At 38.7% G+C, this 23612-nt stretch overlaps 1 protein-coding gene across 2 annotated transcripts in view; it reads right to left on the bottom strand.

The window, feature by feature from the left end:
* BABAM2 (BRISC and BRCA1 A complex member 2) overlaps positions 1–23612 on the bottom strand; it is a 170685-nt gene that overhangs the window by 60535 nt on the left and 86538 nt on the right. For both annotated transcript variants that reach the window (XM_037405683.1, XM_037405684.1), the window contains one exon: positions 20076–20185. In XM_037405683.1, coding sequence (XP_037261580.1) covers positions 20076–20185 — 110 coding nt within the window. The remainder of the gene's footprint in view (positions 1–20075; positions 20186–23612) is intronic.

The raw sequence follows: 23612 nt of genomic DNA, 5'->3' as shown, positions 1-23612 counted from the left end.
GTGCATATATGCTGTGTAAAAGCTATACCGACTCCTTCCCAGTTAGGAGTAGTCCTGTCTCACACACCTACGGCAGCTCTTTGAAAGAGTCACTGAAAAGTAGGAGTAAATAATTACTTCTAACAGCAAAGTCAGCAAGGGGGTTCAGTGGCGACTTGACTTGTTCAAAATGTTCAAAATGATCTGGCAAACAGGTGAGCTGCCAGGTGGCAGTCCGGTGATGCTATGTTATTGAGGGTAGTCAAGACAAGTTCCAACCATTAAGAATAATAAACAGGCTTTGAAGCAGAAGAACTGGAAGATAGCAGGAAATAGAAGATTTAACACAGATGAGTATGAAGTGATGCATGTTTAAAAAACAATCCTAACCAAAAATATAAAATTATGGACACTAAGCTGAACGTTCAGCTGATCTCAGGGTTATGACTGACAGATCAGTTAAAACATCAGCTCAGCACCAAATAAAAGGCAAAAACAACAACAACCAAAAAAGTATGGGATTATGAGGGAAGAAGTAGAAAGTTGTCTGCATGATGACTCAGTCTGGAAAGCAGAAAATGAGGGCAAGGGTATGACCGAGAACCATAACATGAGTGATGTGGAAAATGTGAATAAGCATTGACTAGCTGCTGTCTCTTCCAATACTAGTGGGCAGCATTACACCAAGGTAACAGGAGCTAGATTCAAAGCCAAAAGGAGGTAGATCGTGCAAGATGTAGTGGAGCTAGGAATTCTGTGTTCCAGTATGTTCAAAGGGTAAACTGGGCAAGTCAGTAGAAGAGAAATCTATTCAGGATTACTGAACACACATGAATCAAAGTCCCTGAGCCACCAACAGCTTAGGGCTGGAGAACTATTTGAGCAAAATATTGTAAGTGCTAACCCTGTTTCTATAAACTTCACTATCATTTGCACATGTATGTAATTTTCTAGTTGGGCAACATATTTAGATGCTACTGCAAGGTAAGTTTACAGTGATAAATTTTAATCACAAATACATCTCTCTATTAACATCAAAAAAATTAAAAGGATTGTCACAGTATAATATGATTAAAATTGATACCAATTGTTTAAATGATGGGGTTTGTTTAAAAATGCAGTGAAAGTAGTTTTAAGTGTAACCTGAACTAATGAGGGCAAAAAAACCCCCAGAACTTTAGAAGCATTGTATTTTTTTTCCCCCCCGAGAAGGTTTTAAAGTCAGCAAAATGAAAGGTGGTATACCTTCAAAGAGCTTTAGATTTGATAAAAAGAAATAAAGATTCTCCTTTGAATACCTCAACTCTGCAACAATGACCTGACTTGTCTGACATGAACTCAGGCTGGGTGGAACATCTGGAAAAGCACTCCATCTGAAGGTGTAGGACCCTGCCCTCCACTGCAAGTACAACTGATATGCCAGGGATCATGACGACATTTTTAAAAATGCACAGCTCTGCAAAACGTACTGCGCTAGCTTCCCCACCCCAGCTTAACATACAATCCCTCTAACAATATCAACAGTTGCCTAATATTACATTTCACATACCACCATGATTTGGATGGCATGTACTTGTTTGAAAGATAATTTGAAACACTAACAGTTACTGTGATGAGGTTTAAGAAGAGAGTGAAGGAAGTAAACTGAGAGTCAAGGTTACAAAACGGCTCTATTCATTCCTTCGTGGGGATGAAACAGTATGAACAAAACAACCAAACCCCAAACATTATTTACTTTGGGAAACAGAGTATGTCAAACTTCTCAAGAGTAGGAAGAGTCAATTAAGGACACAACTGGCCTAAAGACACGATCAGCAAATTCCCATGCACAATGATACTGCTGGATACAGGTATGGCTGGCTGCAAGACAGATACCCAGAGAGGAGGGCAAGCAAACCACATTCCCCAAACGTGGCAGTGATTTAGAGATGCGCTTATGAACTAGTGATGATCCACTTACAGGCAATGCTGGAGGTGTGCTTAAAGGTCTTATAGAGATCAAGACATTGCTGCTAAGGCCTCCTACATGAAGAAATGACAACAAAATTGTAATTACCCAATGCTACTGCCTGGTGCTGTTTCTGTGCTCTTTGCTTTCAAGGCACTGCAGAACATAGTAGAGATGTGGGTGATGAGAGGTCCAGCTAGCTTTGCTTAACCTTTTTGGGAGGTGGGGGGAGAGGGAGGAAAGACAACTACAAACATTTTACTTGATGTAACATTCTTCTTTGTTTGCTCTTTGGAGAGTTATAATGCAAACTTAAGTTGATACTTGAGGTATTTTTATTAATGGGAACTTGGAAGTAAAAAAATATTATCAAGTACAACTAGATAGACCAATTTATTTGATGTTCTGAAAATTAGCACACCTCAATATTGAAATCCACAATCCATGGAACAGTTTGCCATAGGGCAGCAACAATAACAGCATCTCCATATTAGCCCTGCAAATTTGGGATAAAAGCCCACAGGAATCCCCTCTGAGCGTGGAAGGTAAATTCAGTAGCTATGGGCAAAGTCAGTCCTTGGCTATTTCACTGGGAGTTCAGAAAAGGTTTGTCAGAATTATAGCATGGAAGAGACTATCAGACCAAAGAACTATCTAGGAGGAGTGAAAAGACAACCAACTCGGTTCCCAATTGCTGTTCAGATTCTTTGCTATATTAAAATCAGATTTTAAAAAAAAAATAATCAATCATTAATAGATTTCCCAGCCTTCCCTTTCTTATTAGCTTGCCGCCATCCCTGAACACTGTAACAGGTTGGAGAACTGATGACACAGCAAAAACCCCAGCAGTAAGTTATCAGAAATTTCCTACTGTGGACGAATACAGGTTGTATATTTAAGTACAAATAACTTCAGAAAAAAAAAAAAGAATATCAGAGGATAAAAAAAGCACTTGAAGTTTACAACAAAGCAAACATTTGAAGGTTGATATTATTCTAGAATTGTGTAAGTCAGAGGCATAAGGGTTCACTATCCAAGACACACTTACCATGAAATCCTGTGCTGAAAAGCAAAAGCGGTCAAGAAGAATGGAACTCTCTCACTCTTTTATGAGAGCCAAGTTTCCTGAAAAATTGTGTTGCCTCTTTGCAGCACCTGAGCTACACAACCAAAGACACGCTTCTCAAACACAAAGGAAATATAAATAATTTGCATCTCTCTTCTGACTGACCTGACAAGAGTAGCTTTTTGTTAGACATTACTGATTGCAACAGCATTACTGAAGAGTCTGCAGGTCATGGTTATATACATCACAAACTTTTCAAGTACTGCATACCAATATCTAGATTATTCCTTGTAATTAACTCATCACTTCCTATTCTCCAAGTCCTCCAAACCAATGTCATGCAACTGTTACAACTTGATTTAGCATACTCATAAGTTTCTAATATAATTGGTATCCTAAATATTTTCAGAGTATGAAAGACAAAATTGGTTGGGGGGAATGTCTTATTTTCATCCTTCAACCTGACAATACATGAAAAGCAGTATCTGAAACACACAGATTTATTGCTTAGTAAGTGACTTCAAAGTCCATGTGTTGTGGAAAAAAAGATGACATCGAGCTCTTGACATGTCAAACTTATGCTCCTATGGGTTGTGTAACACCTGCTCCAAATTCCTTTCTCTTTGGGACTTAGTTTGGAAAATGACCTAGCTAAAGCCATAGTCAGTACTTGGAAAAGCTATGCTTCAAGGAAGCATGTATTTATTCAGTGTCTAATTACTGTCAACCTGAAGAACATTTATACAAGCTTGGTCAGGATTAAAAATAACTAATTGTAGCTCCTCTAGCCAAATGCTGGGAAAGGTTGGAATTTATGTCCAATACATGGTCTGATTTCTAACTCTGCAAGAAGAAATAAAAATGCAGTACATATAAAAGCAAGGAAGTCTGGAGAATGGCTGACTACAAAGTATTATTTATCAAGTCCAAAACTTAGGGTAGATGTTTCAAGATCCCAAAGACGGAAAAAAAAAAATTAAATTGTCATACTTCACCTTGAAAATTCTACCATCTGTCTACCAGGGAATGACCAGGGAATCTTCAGGACCCAGAGTTTTCATCTTTCCTTTAATGTCAATACACATTAAAGGGGAGATGAAACACAGACAATTCCAATGGAAAGAGAAGAGGGAGAATAAAAGAGCAAAAGCTCGTGGTTAGGAAAAAAAGAACTATACTTAAAACATTTATTGCTTTTAGTTAAAAGAGCAAGGAAGGGACTTCTGGCAAGGCCTGGCAAGACAAGAGGAGTAAGCTACTTGAACAAAGTGACAGAGAAGACAGAGATTCAGAAATGTCCCCAGAGTAGCAACTTTGAGAATCTGTGGGGTGAAAGGATGGAAAAGGGAAGAGGGGAAGGAGGGAAGGGAAAGGTTGCTGGAGACACTGGAGGATTTAGGGAAGCACTTGAGTATTAAAAATATACTCATGAGATATAGTTTATGGTTTGGTGTCTGTTTTTTTTTTTACATTTGCAAATTTATTTACAGTTTCATAAGAAAAAAACCCACAACCAAACCAATCCCCAAACTCTTTGTGTTACTTTGTGTATTTTTTCCCCCTCTTTCATATGAGTACTAAGAGCTACCCAAATGACATATATTTCTCCTCCAACAGTTAATTCAAATATGCATTACACTTTCACAAATCTTTTGGATACTTTCAACATAAAACAGAGTTTAAAATAGTCCCAGTTGTGAGGTTTGAAAAATCAGTTTGAGGAACTGGTATCCTAATCAGTGAAAGTCTCTTCAGCAGGTACCATATCAAGACTGCCCAGACACTGGAGTATTTCCAAAGGACCAAATTAATTTCCAAAAGATGTTTGTCTTCTTCCTTCCTAAGGATCTAGGTCTCACATTGCATGTACAATATTACAAGCTGAGCTTACAAAGGCCTACTGCAGCAGTCTGAAGAGAACTGAAGTCAAATTTATGCCATGTCTTAGGTGTAAGACATGACAGTAAGTCCTTGAACATCAACATGTGAATTTCAGAATTTCTTTCCCAAAAGTTTGCTATGATTTCCTGCAACACAACTGCACCCTTCCAAGTGTTAGCGATTATTGTCATTCCACCACAATTGCAAAGGCACAATAAAGCAAATTTAAGTTAGAGATAGATTTTTCCTGTGCATTCAATTCAAATGTACAACTCCAAATATAGATCCTACTACCCGAAATATACTACTTGAGCTTTTTGCAAGGTTATGATAAAAGGGAAAATTTCAGCTTATTCACCCTAGCAACACACAACAACAAGTATGACCTTCCCTGTGCAGCATCGATTTTATGATTAAATAAATTTATCAAAACTCCCTTTTTCTTTATTAGACTGTCTGACTAATAAGCAAACCAACTACTTCACAGCTCCATTCCAGGTGTGAATGAACACACTGACTGGAAAACTTATGCTTCCTCAAACTAATTACTTCTTATTTCCAAGCAAAGGAGTTTGGGAGACTGCAAATGCCAAACAAGCAAAAATGACACAGTGTTTAAAAAGAAACCCCCCACAGCCAACATATACTGGGAAGCCGTCTCTGAATCATCACTGCCCATCAGGTTTCCAGGTACCCTTTCTGACCTCCTTCAGCAGAATTTGTACCTGCCAAGCCTGAAAATGGGAAACGGATTCTCCTTTTTTTCCTTTAGGATTCAAGAGTTATTCACCTATCTATTTGCTGGTATAATAAAAATCAAAATCTGGGTTGAGAAAATTACCACAAGGCCAACTTTAAAATATTACTATGGAGGCTAGCAACAGTTTCTATGTTATTAATCCAATCAGACAGGTTTATGCCTGTCATCTTTGCCCAGATTTGAACTCCTGTTGCCCAAGAGAATAGAAATTGGTGATGCAGGAAGAAATGCTTAACTGTACAGTATTATTTGCTTGTGGCTCAGCAAGCAGTTAACCACATACGTGAAGCTCTGCCAAGATGTCCTCCTACAACAAAGGAACTTAAAAAAAAATATTAAAAAATCAAGAGAACACAAACACAACCAGTAATTGGCAGATTTTGGATGGAACACTATTCACCTACTATGCGTTCTTAAAATAGAATCCAGTATTTTTACATGGTTTTAGAACTGAACTAAATGAAAAGACCTTTTCTGCTTGTCTTAACATACAATTATAATCAGCTTGCCAATTGCAATATCTATTTATCTCTATGTTTCTGAGATATTCTGGCAGGGGTCAAGGCTCAAAAAATATACTGAATTATTAAAAATACCTTTTTCATGGTGGAAAGAAATGTACTTCTGCATGTACTGAATTTTTTATTTCATTTTCTTTAGAGCATATTGCTGAAATAACAACAGTGGAGATGCCAGTGCACCTAAATGAGTATAGCCTCAAGACAGCCTACACAGCTAAGTGAGGGCAGTAATTAAGGAGGATCACTAAATGGGAAGACATTTTAGGTACAAAATTTGACTATAAAAGAAGACCACATTTCTAAGCCTCGCAACATTTATCTGTTGCAGATTGAGATTGTCAAAGGGCATCTCTTATTTGGTTCTAGTTTCCTAATAATGAAATCTTTCTGACACACATAGACACATTCACACATCCTGACTTATCCCAGAAGGGTACCAAGATGATAAACACATTAAAGTTTGTGAAAAACTTACAAATATTCAGATTAGAAGACAGTAAAACATTTTATCAGTAGAATAGCACTAAGAAAATTGTGTATACTGTATTCCTTGCATATTTTTAAATCAAGCCTGGACAAAATGCATAAAGATTTAACAAAAAAATCCCTGCTGGTACTGTTGCAGTTGAGACATTTGAAGGATGTCCTGTTATCAAAAATAAGAAAAATAAAATGTTTTTGTATTTTAAACACGAGCCACAGTTGCCAATTTGACCATCTCAGAAACATGAGTGGTTAATGCTGCAGAAGACTTTTCCACAAATCTTCTCATAGTTTTATTCTGTTGCTTAAGAAAATACCTTCACGGCACCAGGTATTAAAGGACTGTACACATGCAGTACAAATGTAACCTGTCCAAGATAACTGAGGTAGAATGAAAGAATATATGCACATATAAAAATGAGAAAAATCACCCCAAACTGTCTCCTTTAATAGGTCAGTTGCACAAAACATGCTGTTGCTACAAGGTCTTAGCACAGTGTGCCTATAAATTCTGAACACCCCTACATTCTTGACTTTAAAGGGAGTCAGCTGTAGGACCTTGTTAGATATTAATTAACAAAAAACAGGGAGTTGCCTTGGTGAAAAGTAAACAACATTCCAGTTGCACAGTCTGATGTAATACGGGTGGTTGCATATAGACTCTACCATTAAACTATTAAACAAAATATGCTGAACAGATTGGTAGATGAACAAAAATAGAATGCTAGACTTTCATAGTATTAGTATAATAAGCAAACCCAGGGTAAATCTATCCTTTTTTCTAGCATTTTAAGTGTGCTCAGTTGTACATAGAAAGTACTCAGCAACGCCAGCTGCATTGCCAAGATCATTCATTCACTTCTAGTGACTAGTGTTCTATTTCAGGGTATTTTTTTTTTTCATTTTGCTGTAGTACATGAAATTTAAGAAAGGAAAACACAAATTAGTATTTGTGTATTGAAAAAAAGACTACAAGCCTTCAGTGTACAGAGTTAAAAAGTGCAAGAGATTTCCCTGTACTACGTGCCTTGGTGTGACAAGACATAACACCACCTATAATACTGACCCAAATTCTTTGATTTTTGGCCCTGTATGGCCCTACACTGCTCTAAATTGTCATGTACTACCTGGTCTCAAAGGACCATGCATAAGCGATACTCCTCAGAATGCAGCAGACTCATAGCCTCGCTTCCTCATGCTGTCCCTTTACTGTGTCAGCAGTGAGATGGGAACTTAACTTTGTACCAGCTCATCGCGACCTCCAGCCAGAGCAAACTCTAGCTAGCAATGTATCATTAAGACCTCACCCTTCTGTGTTGCTGGAGAAACAAGTTGAGACTACCTAAAAAAAGCCTCGTTTATGGGGGACGCAAGTGCTTATGGTTTCTGTTGTTGATTCAGAGTTGAAACAGAAGAATGGCACCTCAAGGGTGAAGAGTACCTTGCTTCCATACCACCACAATAAATGGCTTACTGTTAACGACGTTGTACAATACTGCTACAGCAAACTGCACAGCTTCAATCCAGACAGACCTTTATGATTTCAAGCACTGGGCCAACGGCAGCCTTGGGGTGCTCAGACCAGACTTTCAGAGGAGCTACTCTTCCACAGAGAGTAGCAGAACTGTTCCTCAGGGAGGCTGTAGGATCTCCACTCTGGGAAGCATTCGAGACATGGCTGGACAAAGGCTCTGCTCGACAAAACCTGAGCTAGTGCTGGTGGTAGTCCTGTGCCAAGCAGGAAGCTGGGCTGGATGATTCAGAGTTCCTTTCTAACAAAGAACTCTACGACACTGATGTGAAATCTGCCACTTATTTGCTGCAAATGAATTTTCTACAAAACCACCACAGCTGTCACAGGTTAAAGAACTTGATGTATTTCACAAACTGGCATGGCCTCCAAATCAGTAAAGAAATTCACTGTACTGAGAAACACGATCCCTGTTACTGCTGAGACACGCACTCCAAACAGAACAGTCATGGAGGGGAAAAAAGTTTTTTCAATTATATTTAATCCAGGTTTGGACTAATACAGTATAATGGAATTTTTTTGCTTTCACTGTTGCATAAAAAACCTGGTATTTTTGCTTTCTATAAATGAAATCAATTAATTCTAAAGACAAATAATGTTTAAAATGTTTATTTTACATTTCTTTTAAGTGTTATTAAAAAAAGTTAATGTTAAAATGTTTTAAAGTAAATAGAACAAAGGCACTGAAACCATAGACAACGCTAAATGACTGTTCTGGATGTGCAGTGATTCCATGTATCAGATGATTAAATGGGCTGTTAGATTTTCATTGAACAAACAGTGCCAAAACTTTCAACAAGACTTCCTTTGTCGTGATGTACGTTCATCATTCAACTTCCCTCACAGTTTTTATGTCAACTGCAGGAAAAACGGCTACCTGACATGCAAAAACCCAGAGGCTCACTTCTTGAAAATGGAACGCATTTTCAGAGATGTGTGCAGAGCTAAATACAAACAGCCAAACCAGAAACAGACAACACTTAAAAATTAAAAAATAAAAAAATAATTTAAAAAGGCAGTAAGAGAAACGTTGGTAGTAGCTAAGTGAACGAAAACAAGAGTACCAACTGAAAACAACAGGATTTGAGATAGCAGGAAGCGAGTGACACAGTCCTCATCGTAACTACAAGAGAAACACAGACAATCTTTGAGCAATGGAACAAATTAAGAGGATTGCTATATAATTACGCATACACGCCACCTAACCATCTTACCATTACAGTGTAGAAGGAAAAAATATTAAACTAACAAAAACCAAAAAACCCCACCAAAAATATATATGGGAAGTCGACCAAAAACATGACCCAAAGGAATTACCTCCGCCAAACGTCCCAGAAAGCCGTCTTTGGGAGGCGGGCTGGGGCCGCGGCAGGCTGTGGCTGCTGGGGTACGCGCAGCCTCCCAGGGGCAGAGGCTGCACAGCTGTTTGGGTTACTATCAAAGGCAACCACGAAGAAAGGAAAAGGAAAGGAAAGCAAGCAGCAGCCACGCTGAAGAGCAGAACTGCTTTGCACGCAAGTACTTAACATATGGAATAAACAGTACCGAGGCAACACGAGGGAACAATTAGTCTAAACGGTTTTGTAAATATCTTGGACAACTACCAGAAGAGAAGAATACTGAGGAAAGCACTGACTAATTCAGGGGAGGGAAGGGACCTAGATGGCTTTTCTGGCCTCCTTCTGTCCTTATGTGCCCTGTATTTATATTTGAATGCTTGCATTACCCAGCATATAGGCTATTTAAGGTCAGGAAAGCATTGCAGTAGCACAGCTGCCTCCAGCAAGTAGTGCTTGACATCACTAAACCACACAGAAGAGCACAGCCCTTTTACTGGCTTCAACAGCAAATATCTGCAAGCAGAATTGTTTCGCTCTATTTGTACAGGTTTTTCCATCGCACTGTGGCGTCTGCAGCTTTGGTACTAACAGGGTTTTGCCCACTGAAATTGTTAAATAGCTGAAGTTTCCTCCTCATGTATTTTCAGCAGCCCCTGACCAGAAACTGGCTCGAAGAATTTAGTTTTAAAATCCAAAAAAAAGAATATACATTCTTGTATTCTAAAGTTTCCATTCTTGCCAAATTTAACTTGTCTTCCTCTGTGGGAAGTTTGACACATACTGCATGCACATATTAAATATCACATGAGATCTGTGATTTAAATTTTATAATATCCTTTGTTGACACACATGTATTTTTTCCAAACCACACATAAAAAAGTCCCATTTTTTTTTCCATTAACACAACGGGTACACGATTTGTAGAAATCATGAAAGACAGGAATGGTTAATAAACCACTGAAATTAAAGGATTTCAAAACACTGCTCCCCATGTTGCGTTTGATAAATGTCTTAAATAAGCATTTCCATATTTTCCTAGATAGATATATCAATGACTGCACAAAAAAACCCCATAATCCCACAAACCCAAAACCCAGAAATTATGCAAGGCAGGTGGGCCTCACAGTGCACACCAGAGTTTTGGCTCTTAATCATCCAGATCAAAGACCTGTTGGAGCACACAGGTTCCTCCCTATCCAAGTCTTAGGAGTTTCCTCCAACAAAAATCAGGGTGGAGAGTGGGATGCCGAACATCCAGGTCTTTTCCTGACACCAGTTTTGAATTTGACCAGGATGAAAACCTCAGAGGTGGATCCCACAGTTTAGCTGTAGCCTGTGGCAACTTGAAGACAGCAGAAGAATTCACTGACTTGCAGTGAAAGAGAGCAGGGAGCAGCAACGCTCATTTGAGGTACAAAAGGGGACTAACAGATACAAGAAAATTTCTTTGTGATTGGGAGAAAAAAGCTCCACAAGAAAAAAGCCCAAACAAAAAAGCTTCTTTAAGCATAAAAGGTGTATGCAACTCCTTGGATGTAAGGTGGCCCCTAGGCCAGCTCAAACTACCTCCTGTGTGTTTCTTCCAGGTTGCAGATTAATCAGGTCCTGCTAGTCTTCAAGAACTGCTTGCTGTAGAGAAATGAAAGATGCAAAATATATGGGACTTGCATAAAGCGCTGCTCTGCACAGCTATGCTTTTGGCTGTTTCTACATTCTTCAAAGATCAGCTTACACGTTTTTCCAAAAGTAAACCTACAAAATACAGCGACTCCTATTTAAAGAATTACTTTTCTTAGTTGCCTACAATCTGCACTTTCATTTAAAGAAAGCTGAAGTTTAGTATAGTTACAGTATGCCTGTGTTGGTTTTACAATTCAAGAAATCCTTGTGATTTGTTAAGGGGATTCTCCAGAGGAAAGCTCCTACGAGAGAAGTTCTCAATATTTCTGAAGGGGAATCTGTTACCTAGGAAAAAAATATTCAACAAAGTCTCAAATTTGGGAATATGTCTTTTATACTTATTCTCCAGGTAGGTCTGATACGCAAGTGCTGAAAGGAAGCGGGTGTTCAGCTACCACTCCCATGAGCCGGGTAGCTTGTGGAGTTCAGTAGTGGGACAGACAGTGACTGCCTTGTATGCCTTAAATTAAATCAGCACTACAGTGAATCACATTCTTGACAATAATTAGGGAAAAGGAAACACCCAGAAACCCAGCAGTCATGTTGCAAAAAATCAGCCATGATTTATTTTGGGGAAATGGAATCTTCCTACAATGGATAATTAAGGAGGTATTAAAGCTCCTTTCAAGGAGACATCAAGTTTAAAATGCCACTGATTATTGGCAGGAAAAAGGGAAGCAAAAACCGAAGAAAATAGAGAGGTGGTTATCTAGTACTATTGTGGGGTTGGTACCCTTATGGGAGAAAAGGAGAATGAGCCACTCTGGTAATCTTGAAAGACACACTTCAATCCTTTCTTTTGGTAGCACAGACAACGGGGCCAAGATCCCTCCGCTTACAGTTTCACTCCTGCCCATTAGATTCCCTGTAGGGCTGTTCCTCTGCCATCCTCCTCAACCCACGCTCCCCATGCCACCACGTTCCCTGCCAAAATGCCAGCAACAGGAACGCAGGTCCCAGTGAGTACTGGCAGCCTTCCCCAGCTGCGGTGGGGGAGAAGACAACAGAGGCAATTAAAACTGAGGTCTTTCACATACAACTTCATTCTGCGTTTCACCTGTTTTAGAGGTTTTATCTGAAAATCCTTAACTCTTCACTTCCAAGCAGTCAGAGATTTCTACCTACTGAACGTGACCATCTGGAAGCAAGCATTAAACAGTAGCTGACTTTTTACCTGTTTTAAGTAATAAAATAGGAAAAGTCTGAAGACAGAACACTATAATGTGCAGATCGCAATTAGAGTGAAGTTCTATGAAAACAACTGACTTAGTCACCATGTTCAGAAAGCAAGCCACATATCCCAAATACGCAAAAAATCAGCTTCAGTAAAGTGTACTCTGCTGAAAGATGGTATCACGTTCTGTAGTGGTGGGCTTGGATTTACATCAAGAACTGGGAAAAATACCCACGCAGCAACAAAAAAGTGGGTTCGAAGTGTACTCTAGGAAATTTGAGTTTTCATAAGTCTTGAGTAAATGTGCCTTTCTATACTCACTGCATTTGCTGCCAAGACTAAATCTAATTAACTCATTGTAACTACTGTTTGTCAGTCTTGGTAATTAATAACCAGTTAAAATGGATACAGTTGAACAGCTAAAGCTCAGCTTCGAGCTTGAAGGAAAACCCTCCATGACCTGCTCATGCGATTACATTTAAGGATAAGTTGGCAAAAGTCTCAGACTTGTCAGATAATTTTTAAATTTCATGCAGTCAGTAACTTTGAAGCACTCTTCCACAAGAGCTATTCTGTTCCAAAAAGACAGTCTGTGGAATTAAGCATGTTTAACAACAGAGAAACGACTGTTTCAATTGTGATTTCCCAGCAACTCTCTATTTTATTGTTGTTTTTTGAAGTAGTACTGAACAACAGCACATTATCTATCAAACCACAAATAACTTAGCTCTAGACAAACTCCAAGTTCGGTTGCCCTTCGTATAAATTTTACAAGTCACGTAGGACCTGAATTTTTCATTGTATTTTCAAGAAACACCTACTTAGGAATTTTTTAGGTTAACATTTAACCCCAGTTACCAGACCTTCTGGCTTGCTCTATCACGGCCATATCAAAAGCCACAAAATAAGAAAAGATGAGACTTGTTCTGAATTTCTCTGGTCAGCCTAACTGATTTTAAGGAAAACATTTCAAGGAGTTCAAGCTGACCCTACAGTTGGCGCACACAGTTCTTTAGGACAAAAGGTCCTACATAAAACTCCTAAAAGATTCCTATTAATTCCTAGGTATGAAAAAAATCCTGCCACCTGTGACAGACAGACAATTCAGCACCAACATGGATTGACTCTGTTCAGCAAGCTCCCTTTCTCCTACAAAAACATTTCAGGAAAGGAAGATGAAATCTGCTGTGTTTCTTATGTCTTGGGGAAGTATCTGAGAAAGGCACTTCAGTATTGCACCATGGATGTCAGAACAGCAATAAAAATACCCTCCAATCCCCAAAAGTGTAACAACATAGGCAATAGAAAAGCCAAAAACATATGATGCATCAAAAGTAAGAGTTTTTGTAAAACTAAAATGGATTTCAGTAAGTAGCAAAGTAAACACAATCTAAGAAAATAATGGAAAAGAAATCCCTATTGCAAATAGAAGGGAAGATTTCAAAAGTATTAAGTACTGGCCTAGCTAGTAACTAAGATGACAGTAATTTTCAGTGTCATTGCCAGAATTAGCTTTGACCAATTAAAAGTGTTTCTGACACTTCACTGTACAAAGATACAAGTCTAAACATATGGGCAACAGTAAAAAAACCAAGAACACCTTTATGAATAATACTGCCTGATGTCCTAAAGAAAAATTACTTTGTTCCCTTTTCCCTTCATTATCACTCTTTGTAGGAGGGTAAACACACCTAGAAGCAGCAATAACACAGTAAAAGTGCTGAGGAGGATATTTTAGAGGAGTACAGTTTTACAACGGTACTTAGAAATGCCTGTGTTGAAACAGGGATTATTGCAATGAAACATGGTATACTCATAGCATATGACAACACGAGACAGAACTGGATGTTTAATTAGGGTAGCCTGAAATAAACTATATGTAAACAAGTGAAAAAATGGAACACTAACAGAAAGATTTGTACCTAAGGGAAACAGATGTGTTTAAAACAGCTGAAATTTCTGTAGACCACTTCACTCTAGTCAAAAGTATGTAGAGGAAGGGAGTGGGAAAGGGCTGTCTTGAATCACGCTTCTGTTTTCTTTTGTAATTTCTTGTTAATTCTACTTCCTATACATATTTTTCTACTCTACAAGAAAATCCTTTAAGGGGTAAAGTACTTGGTGTACCCTGTAAAAATACTCCCTCCACCATCAGGTTACAGAACCTTAGGCACCCAAGGCTGACACTCTGAGAAAAACCTGACAAAAACCTCTGAGAAGACACAAACCCTTCTCCATCTTCAGCAAAGTTTTGCTCTGAGACTCCAGGCAATGCTGAACTCTGGATTGCTGCAAAGCATACGCCAGACCAAAACCTGCCCCTTATCTTCTATACAGAGAAACTAGTACCTCGTTACCCAGTAACACAATCAGTCCCACTGAACTGCCTTAAGTATTACAGACTCAATGATTGGGTCTAATTGCTTAGTCTCTTAACTGAAAGAAAGGTATCTTAAAAATCTCACTAACTGAACCATTTAAGGACAGCATTGACACACATCCAGCATCAAAGCACCATTTAGATGATGGACACACAATCTTACTTCTGCGACTGTTTTCACCAAGTGTTCTGTATCACCTTCAGAAAAGAAAGGAACAGGCAGTAAAGCTGAACACCCAGGATAGAAGTGCAAGTCGATCTGTTTCCCCGTCAGTCCCAGTCTACCCTGCTATCTTCTGAAGCTGTCAACAGCCCATCAAAAGGTGGCCGCAGCAACACAGATGATTTTTAGGGGACAGGACGAGTTGCAAAGCAGAGCTAGACTGGAAATCAGGTGCTGGCTGCAGTTTCAGAAGATTTGGATTACAGGGACATGGCACATACCGTATGCAGGATATATCACTGACTCGGGCATTGTGTAGAGGCATGACTAAACTGGGATTAAGGGAAGAGAAAGCCCTGCAAAGCAACAGCTATTCCTGCTTCCCATGTCTGCAAAGATGCTCTGGGATTTGAAGAAGTCACGGACTGTCTTGGCTGCCTACTAACAATCCTACTGAAATCATCAACTCAGATGAATACATACATTTCCACATGCATATAGAAGACCTTCTTACTTCTGTCTTCTACAAAGACAGATACATAAAAAAGCCTAAACATGACCACTCATTTAGACTGTGTATTCATAATCATTCTGAAACAGCAGGCTTCAACCGGCGATACACGCTCAGCAGTACAGCATGCCAACTTTAAAGGTGAATCCCTTCACAGCACCCCTGCACCTCAAACATAGCGAGAGGTGGTACCTGGCAGTGAATGGGTAACATTCTACGGTCTTCCTTCTCCAACTCCCAGCAGAAAGGACAGGTAAAAGATAGCAAACACCTTAAAGCAAACACACGTTTAATTTTTTTTTTTCTTTTCTTTTTTTCTTTCCCATCAGTGAAAAACATACAGAAACATTCAAAGTCTAAGAGTTCAGGTCAGGTTCTGCCCATATGAGAAGGTTAAACTCAGTCACCGAACTCTGAATACCACCCTCAGTCACGAAGAACCCCCTGGCACAGCTCCCAGACCTATAAAACCCCAACCATTTCAATCCCCAAAGCATGGAGCCTGACCAGTTAAGCAAAACAAGTTCTACTGACAGCTGGTTTTCTTAGCATATTCATGTCTGCGTATTTATCAGAGAAAAGCCCTCCAGGACAACAGTGTTTATGACAGGATTATTTGTGTGAATCCAGGGAACACAGCATTCACTGACCAACAGTGTTTCTACCCTTTTATCTTTTTTCCTTAAAATGTGAACCAAGACAAACTAATTTTTATTTTCTTTTTATGGACAACTCGTGAAGGAAAAATAACACACACATTTTTTTCTTTTTTTTTAATAAAAAACCCAGACTTCTGATCCATATTCGTATGTAGTATGTTGACACACATTTTAAGCATTAATATAGAAATTAGCTGTTCAATCCTGCACTGACTTTTTGGATTTAGAGTCTACTGACTTTTAATTAACGAAAATCAAATACATGATGAGTATTTTTATTACAAATATCCTTTCCATACATGTATCTAGTATACTTTCACTAGAAAGACAATTTTGGCCAAGCAAGATGCTTTCTATCGACAGGTTTAGAGACATGCTGTGTAACACGTGGAAATGTGTCAGAGGCATAAATGGCAAATATCCCAGCAGCTCCTTGACATGCAGAGGAGTGCAAAAGCAGCCTCAGAATACGTCTGTGCCTAACAGCAGGAGAGGTCAAGTGGATGAGCAAGTGAAGGGCCTCAGGTACTGACACTGCCCAGCTCTCTGAACCTCTCCCCAAGCACAGCAGCCATCAGCTGGGATGAAGAGCATCCTGCAGCCAGTCCCACACCCCGAGGCGGGAGGAGGCACAGGACGAGCTGGAGATACACGCTAACGGATGCTGACACCACCATCCTCTCAAGCTGGGTGGTCAGTCTGTGGGGTTTCCCAGCTTACCACTTCCCTCCAGAAGTGTGCAGAAAATTGTTTTTATGATACTACAGTTATGATGGTAGCTTTTAAACAAAATACATAACAAATACACCATGTTTTATTTTAACTTAATCTAATTTTTGAAATCATTAAAAGCAGCTGCTATTGGCATCTATCTGCTTATTGATGTAGTGCAATCTAGAATAAGAAGAATTCTTAAAATTATAAAATGAAAGCTTTTTGTGATCAATTTCAAATTAAGGAAAAATTGACTAGCAATTGCTGTTTGATTGTTTGAACAATTAGTAATTAAAGGAATGTTTTTAAATTAGTATGTTTTAATGAAAGAATTAAACCAGGTATAGTTATAAATCATTATTGCTGAGATTTTAATAAAATAACAGAAATGCTCCCCATCCCTAAGTGTGGGGCTGTTTTTTTACTGTAAGAACTGGAATTGACACTCTTGCAGCCAGACACCATGCCATACAAGTCAATGGAACACCCATATCGACTCGAATGAGCCACAATACTTCCCTACTGCATTTTTAACCCCCTGCTTTAATATATGAGCTTTTTCAAGCCAACCGACATCTACCTCTTATGGTTTGGAACTAAGACGTTAGTACATGTCCCTCCTTTTGCAAATCTGTCTTCCAGAGTCTATGACAAGGAGCAGCCTAAGTCTTACTAGTATTATGTTTACTATCCATCTAAAAATAGAGCAAATTTACTTTACAATAACCCTTCAGAGCAAACCCACTATATTCGTATCACTAGGGCTAAAATTTGCTGACAAGATCTGTGGGTATGTATCGTTTTTAGAAAATGCAATGTGGGAAAGCATGTTTATATGGTAGAGCTGAAAAGCAATGAAACCCCTTGAGAAAGCAGGAGATAACTCACGTTACACATACAGGCCCTTTGCTCTTATATCTCTACAAAGCTGAAACATTTCTATCTGAAAATGTTTTTTCATACGTCAGGAAAATGCTATTCCTGTTTGCTCGTTCTTCCTAAGGTGAAGAGAGTTTAGTATTAGCAAAATAATTGTGGGAATTTGCTATTTTTCCTGTTTTGTTGAGTACTTGGGAATGTTATGTTGGGAACTGTCAACTACTACTTACTCCACCTCAAAATCTGCTGCATACAAAAAGAATACACTGGTAATTTGCTTACATGGCTTTTGTAGATGCAATTACTGTTAGCAGCAGGAAAGAACTTTTATAAGCAGAACACAATTCAAATGTAACATGCCACGGCCTCAAGTCATTAAACTAATCCTCAGGCCTTCTTGAGGCTTTTTGTACTTTTGGCAAAAACTATTAAAAAAGTACGCATTGTTGCTTCAGTTCCCAAACACTGGAAAGTTAAATATCTAGACTGTCAGCCCCTGCTAAACAGAGCAGAGACTTCGGGGAAAGAACAACAGACAACTGTATCTTTGTTATTAAAGTGCAATCGAACAAACATTGAAAACATACCCATACACTTTTTCATGGCACATAAGAAGTAGCCAGTAGAATAAAGGAAGGTGCAACAGCTCACAAAGAACGCTGGTATTATGGGTTACCCATATCTAGATGCTGTGACAAGTGCCTTACAAATGCATGAGAACAGATTGAATTAGGCGAGTGAAGTATCTCAACTTTGATACATAGATAACATGACAAGGTGTGGCATGGAACTCTAGGGTTTACTGGTATGCTTTTAACATGACTACATAAGCTACAAATGACCAAACCATAAATAAGTCAGACACGTCAGAAATGTACTAACACCACTCAAATATCTTTCTGCTATATTGCTCTACATCACACGTCTAAAATCAGATATTCTTCAGGGCACTAACAGAAAATGCCACACTTTTAGGAAGACAAAGAGTTGCTTTGTATTGCTATTCTGCTTGGTATCAAAAGGTCAACACCTTTCTTAAGATACTACTGAAAGTGGGAAAATAAGCAATGTATTCATTAGCACATGGGTCATTTAGACAAACATACCTGGGTGGCCTGAAACTACATTTCAGAATCAGCATGTGACTAGACCTGAAAATACAGTGGAAACTAGTGACAGCCCATTTGCTTTTAACAGCAGCTGAGCAGAAGATCCCTTTGGAACTAGGTTAATTACATATTTGACTACAATTATTCCCTCAACTAATACTGACAGAAAGTAGTGAATTGATAAAAATATGAAAACATAAAATCTGCTAAACATATTGTGTGTGTTTGCATGTGCAATCTACATTTTCTTAAATAATCTAGGAAGTCTTACGCCTTTATCTAAATCAAATCTTGAGGTTTGTTTTTTAAATTGTTTCTAAAAGTGTATCCAGACCAATGCCCTGTTAAGCAAAATGTCAAGATACCATGTTCTTTCAGTCACACAAACTTATCACTGAGTTATTACAAAACTAGTCAGTGTTTTGTAATAGTAACACAGTAGTCAGTGTTTACTATCTTTTCTTCTCTACCTAGAAGTGTCATCACCAGTTCAGAGGAAAGTCATTGCAGTTAAACAGAAAAACAAAACATCACTGAAACAACGCTAGACCAGTTTGACTGTTGTCTATCTGAACAGTCTAACGTAGTTGTGTTTTTGAAGCAGACATGACAAGACTGAGATGCTGAAGCAAAGGAGAAGTGTTAAGACACTCTTAATTCCAGAACTGGAAGAAGAGAAATTTAATGAAAGCAGACTGATTTCGAATCCTCACCCTTCCATTTTAGGAGCAGAAATTAATTTCTCAGCAAATCTGTTTGCCAACTGGTAAACAGACCAGTAAGGTTCAACACACTTTTCAGATAGTCTTCTGAAAAAAAGTAACTTAGTAGAACTGCAAATTCCTCAAACATGGTTGAAGTGCTTTAGCTTCAACAACACTTTATTCAAATGTATTATGTTTACACAGAGAACTTACCTTCCCAAAATAAAAAGAAATTAAAGATTCCCCCCGAAAAAATGCTATCAGTATGTTGTACCATAGAAGGCACTCAAAATATACTGCTACAGAAAAACACAGCACACTTCTCATAGATTATGATGCTACAAGAATATCACATATAGCCAATGATTTTTCTTCATCCATATGTGGTCCAGCCTTAGATATAAAATAGCCAAAAGAGGATCTGTCATTTCTCCACCACACACATACTTGCAGTAATCACTATAACTTTAAGCGATTTAAAAAAACCCAGTACATTATCACCTAGCCAACATTTCTTACATATATCAGGAAAACACAGAAAAGTTCAGAGATAAAGTAGAATAAACACTACAGAATAAAAAAGTCTCACTCACTGCTCAATACGCGGGGAGAGGTACAGCTTAGGAAAAACCTGAGTAGCTTCTGCATCCTCAAAACTAACAGAGAGAAGTGCAACATCTTCTCCAGGATCTTCATTCACATCCTGTACATAAAAAATAATAAAATATAAAATGGCAAATAACAAACTGAATACTTATAAGCTCACAGATAACAACTAATGTATCAAATACCAATTTATTTCGGAGACACTTAAGTGAGGAATTTAAAGTGTAACCGTTGAAAAATAGGTTGCAAATCTTTCTTACTGTACCAGTACTTAAAAAGACATTATGCCATGCTTGATTTCTTTTAAAATACCAATTAATTATTTTTAATTATTTTAATTTTAATTTAAAATTAAATTTTAATAATTTTATATTATTATTTTTAATATTTTAAATATTAAAATATCAATTACAGTGTTAACAAGAGTACAGTAGTGTAGCTCTTCTTCAAATAGCTAAACTACATATTTCAGTAAAGATGCAGATTTCACTTTTAAGAATTCTTGGTTTCACACTAACATCAGATGCAAATGCCAAAGACATTTTTTAAATGTTATAATATCACTGAGTTATGACCACAGATTTTACATTTGTTATTTTTCAAAGTAGTATATGATCCAAAAATTCTGCTGTACTCAACTCCTACTTCTCTTGTGGAAGAAAAACGTTTTTGTTATCAGAAATTTGTATCTAGAAGTCACTGTCCCCAGGTTTCCAACAAATTAAACCCATGCATTACTTTCAGCAAAGACTGCACACTCTATACTATCAGGGGAAAAAAATAAAAATCCATGCTAAATACCATGACAGTCAATGCATTCACAGTTGAGGCTTTCTTTGTATCAGAACAATCAGTTACAGTTTTGGGATCAGCTAGAACAAATTGTTTCTGGTTAGGACTGGACATCTCTCCAATTCATAAATCACATACAGTATGAACAAGTGTTTTTCTGCTACACACATCATTTAAGCTCTTGACCTCTAGTTAGAAAGTAATGAGTTAGCAGTGCAGCCACCTTCTTCGCCAGCAAGTAATATGGTGCCACTTGCTGCTCACAAAGAAATCCTTTGACATGTTTGTGCATATGTACATAGCAACTTGCCAAGATGCATTTGTTTTCATCCGTTTTGGAAAAATTATGAGAGGAAACAGATAACCCAGCAGATACGTGCTCAGAGCAAGATCAACATGGTGCAGTGTGCCCTGGTCTGCTCTGTCCCACAAGCAGCTGTGAGGAAGGAACATGCAAACCACTTACAACACTGCAGACCCTGTCGTATCTGGGGAGGTTAAAAAAAAAAAAAAAAAAAAAAAAAAAAAAAAAAAAAGTGACTGCTCAGTGGTTTCAGGAATACAGTCTCGTGCCATTTAAAGCTTTGGCAGGACTGAAACTGTTAACGTCCAGAGAGACTAGCTGCATACCAGCTATTACGTGCAGAACACAACACGCCAAGAAACGTAGTGATAAGCTGCCCTGAAGAATGGGTCTTAAAAAAGCCTAATTGTCTTAGATGAAAAATGAGACAGAGATGACAGTGTTTTCTTGAATTCTGCCTCGGTGTGCATCTCACTTCTGACAGCTGAAAGAGAAGTGTACTCTGAAATGCCTATAAAACCAGTGCGAGCACATTACGGCTGGGAATCAGAACATGGTTTTAACCTGAGGTTGCAGGACAGCACTCCGTATGAGTGGTGAGGACAAAAGCTAGCTGCTGTCCTGCTGGGGTATGATCAGTTTATGGATGGGATTACATAACATGGCTGCACATAACAGCAACAGACAGGACCTCATGACCCATGACGTTCCCATTGTACTATCATCTACAGTAGAAGAACCACCACAGATTAAAAAGCCTTTTTCAACAAGACAAACACACAAATGCAGTCCCCCCCCGCCCAACCTTTTCCCCAGTATTTCATATATTTCCATCATTAAGGAAAAAAAGATTAAATAAAGAACAGCCTTTACTCCTGGAGCTGAGTGTGGCATTAACTGGATTTCCCCATTAATTTGCTAATTGTCAAACAAAGGAACTATTAAGACAGATTAAGTAGTAATGCTAATGATTACAAAGATATTATTTTAATGGGCATTCTTCAAGAGATGACAAGCACATATAATCGTTTGGTTGATGAGAAGCTCAACACGAGCCAGCAACGTGTGCCTGCAGCCCAGAAAGGCAGCTGTACCCTGGGCTGCACTAAAGGAAGTGTGGCCTTCCCGCACTGCCGCGGTGCTTCTCCCCCTCCGCTCCACATGCAGAGACCCCACCTGCAGTGCTGCGTTCAGCTCTGGGGCACCTAACAGAAGAAGGACATGGACCTGTTGGAGCAAGTCCAGAGGAGGCCACGAAGATGACCAGAGGGCTGGAGCACCTCTCCTGTGAGGACAGGCTGAGGGAGTTGGGGTGGTTCAGCCTGGAGAAGAGAAGGCTCCGGGGACACCTTACTGCAGCCTTCCAGTGCCTAAAGGGGCCTGCAGGAAAGTGGGGAGGGACTTTGTACAAGGGCTTGTGGTGGTAGGACAAGGGGTGATGGCTTTAAAGTGAAAGAGGGCAGATTTAGATTGGATATAAAGAAGAAATTCTTCACTATGAGGGTGGCAGCGTGGATGCCCCATCCCTGGAACCGTTCAGGGCCAGGTTGGATGGGTCTTGGAGCAACCTGGTCTAGTGGAAGGTGTCTCTACCCATGGCAGGGGGAGTGGAACTAGATGATCTTTAAGGTCCCTTCCAACCCAAACTAGTCTGATTCTATGATATAATACATTCACTCATGTATGTATAGGGTTCTTCCGAGAGCACGTTCTTTTGTTTGTAATTCTTTTCAAATAATCTGCTTCTACAGAATAGAGCCTATATGCATTTTACAAGCTACACAGACAAACCCAAATTGATTTAATCTTGCATTTAGCACTAGTGCTTAAGTTCATGTGCACACACAGATTGACACCATGCATAAGACCAGTTTCTAGAATATCATCCAGGTGCTTACTGATCAAAAATAATCAAAACAAATCAAAAAACAAAACCCCACCCCAAAACAGATTAGGTGAACACCACTACAGCATCCACTAACCCATACAGTAATATTATATTATATTATCTACACTCACTAGTGGCTTCTTTAATACGAAGATTTATGCCAGAGGAAAAACACCCACACATCATAAATCATCACGGTATCTTTGCATGTTAAGCTGCAATAAACTGATGTGGGTACTAAGAGCAATAAACTGAGACATGTTTTTTTTTCATTTACAAAAATAACATACTGCAAACACTACTGTAACTCCTGTTGCCAGCACAGCACTGCATTATGTTCATACAGCTACTGTCCAATGCAAATTTGACAAAAAAATTGGCATTCTTCTGTAACTACCACTTTTCAAGTGGATGCATATTTTCAGCCCCGAGACATGAAAATTGTAACTTAAAAAAGACCTAAACCCCCAGCATTTCTGTAGCTTTTAAAAGATGCAGTGCAGCAACACCAAGAAGCTGCTCAACCTCACTGCTCAGGTG

This window comes from Falco rusticolus, chromosome 12 (genome assembly GCF_015220075.1).
Source record: "Falco rusticolus isolate bFalRus1 chromosome 12, bFalRus1.pri, whole genome shotgun sequence".
Lineage (NCBI taxonomy): Eukaryota > Metazoa > Chordata > Aves > Falconiformes > Falconidae > Falco > Falco rusticolus.
This window is presented reverse-complemented; position numbering and strand designations above follow the sequence as displayed.